This window comes from Pongo abelii, chromosome 21 (assembly GCF_028885655.2).
Source record: "Pongo abelii isolate AG06213 chromosome 21, NHGRI_mPonAbe1-v2.0_pri, whole genome shotgun sequence".
Lineage (NCBI taxonomy): Eukaryota > Metazoa > Chordata > Mammalia > Primates > Hominidae > Pongo > Pongo abelii.
This window is the reverse complement of record NC_072006.2, coordinates 48,485,817-48,497,972: the sequence shown is the minus strand read 5'-3', so window position 1 is coordinate 48,497,972 and position 12,156 is coordinate 48,485,817. Positions and strand designations below refer to the sequence as shown.

General features: G+C 51.9%; 1 protein-coding gene across 2 annotated transcripts in view; it reads right to left on the bottom strand.

Annotated features, from left to right (window-relative positions):
- GDAP1L1 (ganglioside induced differentiation associated protein 1 like 1) overlaps positions 1 to 10,693 on the bottom strand; it is a 32,706-nt gene extending 22,013 nt beyond the window's left edge. Inside the window, exons 1-2 of one of the 2 annotated variants that reach the window (XM_009233610.3) lie at positions 10,389 to 10,693; positions 552 to 744 (exon numbers count right to left, since the gene is read on the bottom strand). In XM_009233610.3, the coding sequence (XP_009231885.3) occupies positions 552 to 744; positions 10,389 to 10,634 (439 nt within the window). In that variant the 5' untranslated portion in view covers positions 10,635 to 10,693. The remainder of the gene's footprint in view (positions 1 to 551; positions 745 to 10,388) is intronic. The other variant, XM_024239115.2, reaches the window with a different exon arrangement.
- Positions 10,694 to 12,156: the final 1,463 nt, after the last annotated feature.

Here is a 12,156-nt window from a genome sequence, read left to right as displayed (position 1 = left end):
TCTGGGGTACCTGGGCCCTCCCCGTCTCAGGGTTCTGGGGTGTCTGGGCCCTCCCCTGTCTCAGGGTTCTGGGGTGTCTGGGAACATGTCTTCAGGTTCTTATGGGTTCCTAGGGAATCTATGTTCCAGAGGGAGCTGGGCCCTGCCCTTGCTCTGGAACCCCTGGGAGATCTGGACCCTGTCTATGGGGACCTAGAGGGTGGTCTGGGGCCACTCATGCTGAAGGGGCTGTGCCTGTGACTCCAGAGCTCAGGGGAAAGGGCTATAGCCCCACTGCTCCTGTTGGGGGGGTGTCTGGGTCGTGCCCTTACAGTACCAGGGGAGGGGAGGTCTCTGTATGGATCAGTAGCTATGCCTGAGGCTCTGGGGCTCTTGGGGGCATCTGAACCCTGCCTGTGGCTCTGCGGCTCCTTTCTGGGTAGATTGGGCCTTGCCCATGGCTCCAGTGAATTTCCCAGACTTCCCAAAGTTCTGGGACCCTGTCTGAGCCTGTGCAGGCCCCTGAGGATCTGTGGTATGGAGTGGGCCCCTGGGTGGGGAGGCAGCCATACCTCCTGTGAAGGTGCGCTCCACATAGTCAATGATCTGGTCATAGTCACTGATGATGTTGTCGCGGTGGATGATGACGGGCACCTCCTCGCCCAGGTTGAGCCGCATGAACCACGGCTCCTTGTGCTCGCTCTGCGGCAGGCTCACGTCCCGCTCCTCGCACACCAGGCCCTTCTCGGCGATCACCAGCCGCACCTGCAGGCGCCAGGGTCAGAGCGGGGAAGGCGGGCGGACACAGGGGACACTCTGCCCAGGTGGGGCGGGGGTGTGCGGGGAGGGAGGTCAGAGGTCACACACAGGAGGGGAGACGATTGCTTTCAGCCCGTTCTTGGGCACCTGGGTTTGGGGGGATATCTCCCAGGGGCACGTGCCTGGTGGAGGGAGGAGCGCAGTTCTGCTTGGGGGACAAAGGGCAGTGCTGCCTGGTGGCTAAGCGGCTGGATTTGACAGCTGAACACATCTGGGATAGGATTCCTGGCTGTGTGAGTGTGGGCAAAATCCTTAAACTTTCTGAGCCTCAGTTTCCTTATTTTAAAAATGAGAGTATTCACAGTACCAACCCAGTGTCTGGGACAAATTATTGGCACTCAATTTGTGATCGTCGTTATCACAGTTGAACACTCAGCCTGGCCCCTAGGAGTGGATCTGGCCAGGAAATTCACAGAAACTCTTTTTTTTTTTTTTTTCCTTTTTTTAAGACAGAGTCTCGCTGTATTGCCCAGGCTGGAGTGCAGTGGCGCAATCTCAGCTCTCTGCAACCTCTGCCTCCTGGACTCAAGCGATTCTCTTGCCTCAGCCTCCCGACTACAGGCTCTCACCACTACGCCCAGCTAATTTTTGTATTTTTAGTAGAGACAGGGTTTTGCCATGTTGGTCAGGCTGGTCTTCAACTCCTGACCTCAAGTGATCTGGCCACCTTGGCCTCCCAAACTGCTGGGATTACAGGTGTTAGCCACCGTGCCTGGTCAGAAACTCTTATTATTATCATAATCAATCGCTAAATTTCTCAAATTATTTGGGGTACTAAGTGAGGGGAAAAGTAACTTGCCAACATTAGTCGAGCCCTTTATTTCCCCCAAACATCTCACCTGGTTACCTGGTTGGAAACTCACAACAGCCCCTAGAGGAGAGTAGAACAGTGAGTATCTCCCCATTTTTCTTGATGAGAAAACTAAAGCCCAGAGATGGCAAGTAATCTACCCAAAGTCACACAGCAATTCAGCAGCAGACTTAAAACTGGAAGCGAATTTCTTGACTCCCAAACCAGTGCTCTCTGCCCTGAGGGCTCCTTCCAGGGAGTTCTGGGCTTGCCCCTTCCTGAGTCTTTCTTTATGTTTCTAGGGGCTCCCAGACAAACATTTGAGCTGGTAGAAGCTGCCAGAGAGCCTTGAGGCTGGGGTATGCTCCTGACCCAGCCCAATATTTCTGAGCTGGAAGATGGTTAGAGATCACCTAGTCCTGTTGCCCCCTGCCTGTGGACTGAGACTCAAAAGGAAGGATGGGCTTGTCCAAGATCCCCTGGCAAGATGGCAAGTGGCCCCATTCTTATGCTTCCTTCCCCACCTTCCACTCTGGTCCAGGGGAGAGGGAGGGTATCCCCAAAAGAGGAAAGGCCCATTCCCCTTGAGCACTAATGTCTCCACCCACAGCTGAGATGGTGGCTCCTGGGACAAGTTAAGCATCCAGAAGAGGCAATGCAGTGTCATGGGCAGAACCTGAACGGTGTTGTTTCAAATCCCAGCTTTACACTTATTTGCTGGATGACTTGGCTTTACAAGTAGCTTAATTTATTTATTTATTTATTTATTTTTGAGACAGAGTCTCGCTCTGTTGCTCAGGCTGGAGTGCAGTGGTGCGATCTCAGCTCACTGCAACCTCTGCCTCCTGGGTTCAAGTGATTCTCCTACCTCAGCCTCCTGAGTAGCTGGGATTACAGGAGCATGCCACCATGCTCGGCTAATTTTTGTATGTTTAGTAGAGATGGGGTTTCACCATATTGGCTAGGCTGGTCTTGAACTCCTGACCTCAAGTGATCCATCTGCCTTGACCTCCCAAAGTGCTGGGATTACAGGCGTGAGCCACCATGCCTGGGCAGCTTTACTTCTTTGTGCCTCAGTTTCCCCCTTATCCAGTGGGAGTCCTATAGTAATTGCCTCGGAGGCCTGCTGTGAGGATGAAATGCATTAGTCCCTGTGGAATGGTGCCTGGAACACAGTAGGGGTAATGCGTCTTAGCCGCTGGTATGAGGGCAGGTTTTGGAGGCAGACAGACTTTGACTTGGAAGCCTAGCTCTACTGCTTATTTGCTGTGTGACCTTGAACAAGTCACTTGCTCTCTCTGATTTCTAGCTTCTGTGAAGTGAGGAATGCAGTGTGAGGTTGAAATGGGCTGTTGTGGAGACAGCCCCAGCACAGAAGGTTAATACATGGGTTCTAGCATCACTTATCACACACACACACCACGCACACACCCTGGTGTGTCCTAGAGTACTTCATGCCCCACCCTCACAGTGAACATAAACACTTCCTCCTGTTTAGTGGATCATGGGAAGGGAAAGGTAACTTACCCTGAAACACCCAACATTCATTCACAGACTTATTTACTCCATCAGCCAAGAGCAGGTCCTATAGGTGGGGTGCATGGTGCAGGTAGAGACCCTGGGCTAGGAGGCAGGGACTCAAGTCCTCATCTTGGATCTGCCATAACAATGCTGTGTGACCTTAGAGCTATCACTGCCCCTTTCTGAGCCTCCTTTTTCTCATCAGCAAAACAAGGTGGCTGGATTCAGTGTTCACAGAGTGCCCCGCAGCCCTGCTGCAAGCTGACACTACTACATTCACAACCTTGCAGGAGGCAGGAGACAGGGCTGGCTCTGCCTCCCTCCTCGGCAGTGGGAGGGAGCTTCTGGTTCTGTCTGAGAGAGGGGGAAAAACTGTTGCAGAGAGTGAGCAGCCTGGGGGCAGCATCTGTTTGGGTCTGAGTGTGTGAGTACGTGTGTATGAGTGAGCAAATGTGTTTGCGTGTCTGCATGTGTGTGAGTGTGGGTGTGCATGGAAGAGTGCATGAGTAAGTGTGAGTATTCAAGGACTGTGTGAGTGTGGATGTGAGAGTGCGCAAGTGTGCACATGTGAGTGTGTGCCGTGTGTGTGCCTGTGTCAGTGTGAGTGTGCATGCGTGGGAGCATGTATGCATGTGTATATTTGAGCTCATGGGCGGCCTGTGCCCTGGAGAAGCCCAGAGTAGTGGAGACTGGAGTTTGGCTGGAGCAGAAAGCCCCCTTCTCTTGTCTTTACCTGGCCCTCCATCCTCCAGGCCAAGCTGGGACCTCTGAATGGGTGGAAACGGAGCCCAAACCAGGCCTTTGCCCTTGGTAGGGCCGGACAGTTGGCCTTCCATCTTGGCAGGGCACCTGCCTCCAGGGGCCGCTCCCGTGCTCTACCCTGGGTCTCCTGTGAAAGTGTCAGATAGGGCTGCTATTTGGGGAGGGGACTATCTTTAGGGGCATGATAATCCTGCTTGGAGCTGCTTTGGGGTCACCCTGGCAGGCGGCCAAGGAGACTTTCACCTTTAGCTGAGCTACAGGCCAGAGCCATGTGTCACCCTGTGGGGGAGGGGGACCCAGAGAGGAAGCCAAGCCTAAGGGAAGGGCATTCAGCTACCAAGGGCATCTGCCATCTCTGCCCCCTGGAGGCTGGACCAGACCTAGGTGGTCACCACTTAGTGTGATCAGACATCAACCATCTCTGGGTAAACGAACTTCCCTGTGGGTGCCTGAAAATCACCCACGGTGCCTCATTGTCATCGGTCAGGCACTGCCTCTCCTCACCCAGGCCCTTGTTTATGTGATGGGCTGGGTTGGTGTCTCTGCCTAGTCATTTAGTTGCGGTGTGACTTTGTAAAAGACACTTAGCATCTCTGACCTCAGTTTATTTCAAATTCTTGTTTTAAAAAAATTAGTAGGCCTTATTTTTAGAGCAGTTTTAGATTTACAGAGTCAAATGGCTTTTTAACATAACACCTTACAGCTTGCAAATCCATCACTTTTCACCACTTGTTTATTGAGTGCCTACTATGTGCCAGGTCTTGTTGGAAACTCAGCAGTGAACAAAACAATGATCCCTGCCCTCAGGGAACTGACATGTCAGTGGGGGCAGGCAGATGATAAGCAATTTGGACTGTCAAAAGACGGTGAGTGCTTCCAAAAAAAGAGAAAATAGAGCAGGGAAGGGGAATCGGGGTACCATGGTGTCAGGGAGAAAGGTAGCAATTTTAATTAAGGTGGTCTATTAGGGCAGGCCTCTCGAGAAGGTGGCCCTTGAGCAAAGGCTTGAAAGAAGTGAGGAAGTGGTCCGCCCAGGGACCTGGGGAAGAGAGCTTCAGTCAGAGGGAACAGCCAGTGCTAAGGCTCTAAGCATGTTGGACATACTCAAAAGACAGCAAGGAAGCCAGTGTGTCTGGAGCAGGGCAGTCAGGAATAGACGAGGAGGGTAGGAGCAGAAAGGGTTGTGCATAGGAATTTTTTTTTTTTTTTTTTTTGAGACAAGGTCTCACTCAGTTGTCCAGGCTGGAGTTCAATGGTGCAATCTTAGCTCACTGCAACCTCCACCTCCTGGATTCAAGCAATTTTCCTGCCTCAGCCTCCTAAGTAGCTGGGACTACGGGCATGCACCATCACGCCTAGCTAATTTTTGTTTTTGATTGTTTGTTTGTTTGTTTTGAGCTGGAGTTTCACTCTTGTTACCCAAGTTGGAGTGCAGTGGTGCAATCTCATCTGACTGCAACCTCCACCTCTCGAGTTCAAGCGATTCTCTTGTCTCAGCCTCCCGAGTAGCTGGGATCACAAGTGCACACCACCACGCCCAGCTAATTCTTGTATTTTTGGTAAAGACAGGATTTCACCATGTTGGTCAGGCTGGTCTCAACCTCCTAACCTCAGGTGATCTGCCCGCCTCGGCCTCCCAAAGTGCTGGGATTACAGGCGTGAGCCACCATGCCCAGCCTGTATTTTTAGAAGAGACAGGGTTTCACCTGTTGGCCAGGTTGGTCTCAAACTCCTGACCTCAGGTGATCCACCCACCTTGGCCTCCCACAGTGTTGGGATTACAGATGTGAGCCACCACGCCTGGCCGGGTTGTGCACAGGATCTTTTAGTCCACACTCCCAGGCCAAGAGGTCCATGAATTAATTCAGGGACTCCTTGAACTAGGATGGGAAAATTACATGTTTATTTTCAGTAATCTCAAACTGACAGTTAGCATTTTCTTCAATTATGAATGTAGGCGATAAAGTAGGGTAGCGTTTAGCAGTGCCTGCAATATTGTCACCACTAGGAATCAGATATTTTCATCACTTCACAGTTGTTGCAGTTGTCTCAAAATATCATGCGCACTCATCACGACTCCAGCATGACAGTTGTTGTGAGACCTGCCACCAGACCGTGTTATATAAGGGGTTAATACAGAAACATAAATATTATTATATAACGCTGTACTTCAATACGATTGGTTTTCATTCTAATCTAAAAATCCTATACATTTTATTTTAGTCAATTAAAAACATTATTCTGAGAAGGGCCCATATGCTTCCCCTAACTTAGGTCTTGACTCAAGCAAGGTTAGGACCCTGCAGGAGGGCCTGAGGCCATTGCGAGGACTCTGGAGTTTTCCTGGAGGGACCTGGGGAGCCACTGCAGGCTTCTGAGCAGAGAAGCGGGGAGATGCATCTCGTTGCTACCCTCATCAACTCTCCTCTGTGGGGCTCCTCTTAGGTGAAGAGAGGCGGTACATGGTCAAGTGCAGCATGGACAAGTTGGAGGGTCAGCCCTAAGAGTTTGAAAGGCAAGGGCAGGACGGGAGAGAGAGCTTATCCTTCACCTCTTGCTTCTCTCCTGCCATGCCTGGGTGTCTGAACTGGCCTCTGGCAGGCCCCAGACTTGGGTCTCTTGCCCCTGGGATCTGAAGGCTGGGCCAGAGGCCCTCCAGAGGTACATCCAAGACAGGGCAGACCCTGAGAGGAGGCAGTAAGGGAACCATGAACCAGGCTTGCTGAAGGGAGCCAGAGACGACCCTCAGAGACACACTCTGGTGGAAATAACAGCAGTAACAACAGCCAACTCTTATTAGCACCTCCCCTGTGCCAGGCATTGTTGTAGAGCTTTACATGCATTAGATCTTAATCCCTATGAATTCCAATGAGATTGGTACTAGTACCTCCCAGTACCCTCACTTTTAAGAAGAAGAAGCAGGCACAGAGATTGTAAGTAATTTGTCCAGTCACACAGCTAGGAAGTAGCAATCTTGGTTTTTGAAAAGTGGCAGGTGTGAGGACAGATGGATGCCCCAAAGGCAGGGGGCACGGAGGGGTAGGGCAGTTCTTCCTGCCTGGGGAAGGAGGAGAGAGGCAGGTTGTATCAAACATCTGGTTCATTTCCCTGTTGAGAAAACTGAGGACCAGAGAGGGTCAGTTCACACAGCCAGTTAGTGGGACTGGCAGCACTAGAACCTTGGTCTCCTGACTCCCTGCATTTTTGCCCCTCCTGGCCTCACTCTTCCCCACAAAGGAGGAGGAGGCTGGGGGCAGGAGCAGCCTCAGAAGTATCCTTACATTGACCTTAGGCATTTAGAGCCTCCGTCAAACCCTGTGGCCCCAAACCGTGACCTATGATAGTGCTTGAAAGCTCACTATTAACAGGCAATTGTTTAAGGCATTGTGCTAAGTGTGTGAACATGCATGATATCACTCAGTCTCCCCAACCCTCTCCCCCAAATATATGAGAAAGCTGCCTTAGAGAGGTAAAGAAGACACTTGCACAAAGTCACATAGCTGGGAATGGCAGAGTTGGGGTTTGACCGCATGTCTGGCTGATTCCAAAATCCATGCCTTTATAACAGCACCCAGCACTTAACTGAGCACTTTCTATGTGCCACATGCTATTCTAGGTGATTGACATGGATACATTTGCTGAATCCTTACAACGACCCTGTTGGGGAGGCACCACTAATATTCTCAATTTACAGGTGTGGATATAACTGGGGCATGAGAGGTTAAGCAGCTTGCACGGGATTACCCAGCTGGTCAGTGGTAGAGCTGAGATGGAAGCCCAGGCAGTCTGGTCATAGAGTCTGGGCCCTGGACCCACACACTGTCCTGTTGCCCTCTGGGTCTGGAATGATCTCCAGATGCCCAATGGAGCCACCATCACTCCTAGAGGTGGGCTATTTTTTTCCATTAATATTTCATGTGCCATTAAAGACAGGCTATTTAGATGCTTGACAATGGGAGACTGCCCTCTTTATATAATTAAGGCCCTTCAGGATTGGAGAGAAGGAAGAAAACTCACCTGCTAAGCTCCTACTACATGCCAGGCAGTTAACATATGCCTATGTCTTCTAAAGGAATTCTGCAGGCTAGGATGTAAAATCCCCTTTTCCAGATAGGGACATTGAGGCACAGAGAGGTAAAGTGACTTGTCCAAGGTCACTCAGCCAATAAGTAGCCAAGACGAGAATAGAACCCAGGACTATACGACTGCAGAGCCCATGCCCTTTCTGTCAAGCTACACTGCTTCTAGAATCCACTATGGGCCCCTGTGTAGGGGGAAGGCCCTGGTATGGGAGACAGAAGGATGCCCAGGTTAGCTTGGACAGAGACTTGGTCAAAAGTGGGGCTGCAGCAGATGGTCTCATCCTGACTCAGGGGCCACCTCAGCCCTGAGCTCAGGCTACATAGGAAATATTTCATGAGGCAAAGAACAGGAGGCTCCCTCATGATATGGTTATGGGAGATGCCACCTCCCTGCCTCCTGTCTGGTCCCAGCCGCTGGGGCCCACTTCCTGAGGTTCTGGGGGGAGGAGGTTCTAGACTCTGAAGGGCAGTCTGATTCATCTCCAAAGCCCCCATCCCCAGGCTCCTTGAACGAAGCCTGGCATGTGCAAGCATGTGCAGAATTTGTGGATGACTCCAGCATGACCTTGATTAACTCTGGCCCCTCCATTACTTAGTGCCTTAATAACATCATAACGGCCGCACGTGGTGGCTCACACCTGTAATACTAGCACTTTGGGAGGCCAAAGTGGGTGGATCACTTGAGATCAGGAGTTCCAGACAAGCCTGGCAAACATGGTGAAACCCTGTCTCTACCAAAAATATAAAAAAATTAGCCAGGTGTGGTGGTGTATGCCTGTAGTCCCAGCTACTCAGGAGGCTGAGACAGGAGAATCACTTGAGTCCAGGAGGCGGAGGTTGCAGTGAGCTGAGATAATGCCACTGCCCTCCAGCCTGGGCAACAGAGCAAGACTCTGTCTCAAAAAAAAAAAAATCATAACACTCATTATCAACAGAGTCTTGACCCCTCGCCAGGCACTGCCATCATCAGTACTTTTTGTGCATCATATCACATTTCACTCTCACAATAGCCCTCCAAGGAAGTTACTGCATCCACCCCATTTTACAGATTATAAAGCTGAGGCCTTGGACAGGCAAAGGGACCTGTCCACAGCTCCACAGTGAGTCAGTGGGCAATATGATTGGTGGACCAGCTTCATCAGCATCACCTGGTCCCTTGTTGGAAAAGCAGCATCTTGGACCCCATTCCAGACCCACTGAATCAGGATCCTTGGGGTAGAATCCAGCAGTCTGGGTTTTAACCAGGATCATCCAGGGATTCTAATGCACGCTCAAGTTGAGTAGTCCCAGTCTATAACACTAAGTTCCTAAGTTATACCCCTTCTTCAACAACCGTATCAGCAACCCTGAGAAGGGGTTGGGATTGGAAGTAGCTATTGTTATATCACTATCCTGCTTTCCAGATGATGAAATGAGCCTGGACCAAGACTCAAATCTAAGTCTTTGGGTTCCAAGGCTCTTCCTCTTCATGCAATCTGTTTTTCCATCTGGAAAATGAACGAATGGAATAAAAGGATCTTCCAGGAAGAAGAGGAGTCAGAGGGTCAGGCAGTGGTGCCACTTAGGCCCCTGCAGGACCTGCCTCTGGGCCCTGGCCATGGTGCTGAATCCGTGGCCCAGAGACGGGACAACCGCCCAGGGTGGAGATTGCGCCCCTAGAGGCGCCCCTGTCTGAGGGGTGCAGTTCACAGCCTCACCCCCAGGAAGCGGGAACCCTGAGAATCCAGTTGGATTTCCAACTGCCCCTTAGCTCCCCTAGGTCCTAGAAGCATTTTAGGGGCTGGGGCCACTCTATGCCTTTAAGAGCAAAACAGACCTGATGGGCTGAGCCGAGCTGGTGTCAGGGGATGGTTTAACTCTTTCCTTCTCAGCGCAAGACACGGAGTGGGGGGTGGGCGACGACTGGGGACAGACCCTCCAAGCCCCAGCCAGAAGAAGGCCCGCAGACAGAGGGGCAGAGGAGCTGTGACCTGGGGACCTGCAGTGTCCGGGACGGCAGCGTGCAGGGAGGGACTGAGAGGGGGCTACCGAGGCTGGACCCCAAGAAGCGTTTCTTCTCTCTCCCCGCAGCTGCAGCACCTCCCACCCCACCAAGCCGCCTTCCCAGCAGTGCCCATTCCATTCCTCTCGCCTTTGTTTCTTTTCTCAGCTCCCCCACTCGCCCCGCACCCCAACAGACCGGCTGTTTCTGGGAGGGAAAGAGGCAGAATGGATGCTCCAAAAATTGAGAACTGTGCTCCTGGGGCCCAGACAGGGCCTGTCGCTTCCCAGGTGAGCAGCCCTGGAAGGAACCCCTGCGTCCCCCGACCTCCGGGACCCCCAAACCCCAGGTTCCCCCCTCCAGTCTTTCGCCGCCCTCAGATCCCTCAAGCCCTGGGGCTCCCCTCCCCAAGCCTCCTGGCCACCGGCGCAGGCGGCTCCCGGCCCGGCTCTACCTTCTGCGAGCTGAAGGACTGGGTCCAGTGGTACAGAACCAGGCTCTCCCTGGGCCAATGGGCGGGGCTGGCCGCCTCGGGAGCGTCGGGGGCCTCCGCCGGCTTGGCCGCATCGCTCTCCAGCGCGGAGATGGGCCACCAGCTGCAGTTGGTGGGGGTCAGATTGTTGGGGGTCGCCATGACAGCCCGGAATCGGAGGCAGGAAAGAAGGAGGCTCCGGCGCGGCGGCTCTCTCTCGCCCAGCATCACATGGCCTCGCCGAGCCTGCCCCTCTCCTCCCTCCCTCCCCGCTCCGTGAATGTCATTACTCACCGGGCAGTTGGGGGAGGGGGCGAGGGGATCCCGGGAGCTCCTTCCTCCTCCTCCCCCTGGCCCGCGCCAGAAAAGCCGCCAGCCCTCAGTGTCAGGCTCCCTGCAAGGGTGGAAGGAGCCCGAGGATGTGGGTCGTGCCCCCCAAACAGCTCAGAGTATTGGGCCAGGCACCTGCCAAAGATTCCACCCTCATCAACGCTTTCCTGCCTCTCAGTCTTCTAAGGGGCAAATACTTCTTAACTGGAATCCTAGAGATCTATTCCTTTAGAAATTAGTGTCTGGAAATTACTTGTCTCGCTTTGAAGCTGTTATCTTCTAACTTTTCCCCTGAAGGGCCTCGAAGGGCAGAGGAGACAGACTATGATTTATTTAACAGACACTTACATAGCACTTACTGTATGCCCAGGCACTGTTCTAAGAGCTTTACAACCATCAGCCCATTTAGCTCTCACAATAGTCCTATTAGCTTCATTTTACAGAGAAGGAAACTGAGGCACAGAGAGGCTAAGTGACCTTGCCCAAGGTCACAGAGCTGGTAGGTGGTGGAGCTGATGTGAACACAGGCAGTCTGGCTCCAGAGTCTGTGCTCCTAGCCATAAGGTCGTGATAATACGGTAAGAATATAAACAATGGCACAGCAACCATTTATCAACATGAGCCCCTTACATGCATCATCTCATTTCATCTGCACGATAATCATTTTTCACAGATGAGGAAGGCGAGGCTCAGAAATGTCAAGTCATTGGTTCAAGGTTGCATCTTCTACCAAGGCACAACCAGATGAGCCCAAAGAAAGCCCATAATGCCTTTGCTGTCACAAAGTCTGCCCTAAACATTCATAAGAACTTCAGCAAAGTTCCTTAATACACCTATACTTCCGTTACTATAAATACTGTGTTTTAATTTATTTACCATTGAGGAAATACAGAAGCAGACCCTGGGACAACAGACGCAAATAGATGTACTAGGAAGATAAGCTCAGTCCTCCCTCTCACCCCCGACCGCCCACCCCCATCCATCATGCTGCTAAGGACTCCTGGGTACCTCATCCCCCAGACTGTAAGCCTGGCTCATAAGGAACCGGTGAACCTCCTTCTACCAGGTAACAGATGCTCTGTGGTCCCTGGGTTTCCCTTTTTGCCTTGGCTGCCACAAAACCTGTAGCTACATTTTCTATCAAGTCTCAATTGCTACATTAGCCTCCCTGGTTCAGCATACTTTTTTAGTCACTGTTTTGTGAAATTTTTGAGGTTGTTCACTGTTCGATTTTGCAAAAAAGGGCATGGTATGTCTTGAAGGAAAATTCAATCCTGTATGCTCCCAGGGTCACAATCTTGTAGGTTTAACAAGTGCCATAGGAGACACTGTTTGCATCTGTGTCTCCACCAAATTTCATGTTGAAATGTAGTCCCCAGTGCTGGAGGTGGGGCCTGGTAGGAGGTGATTGGATCATGGG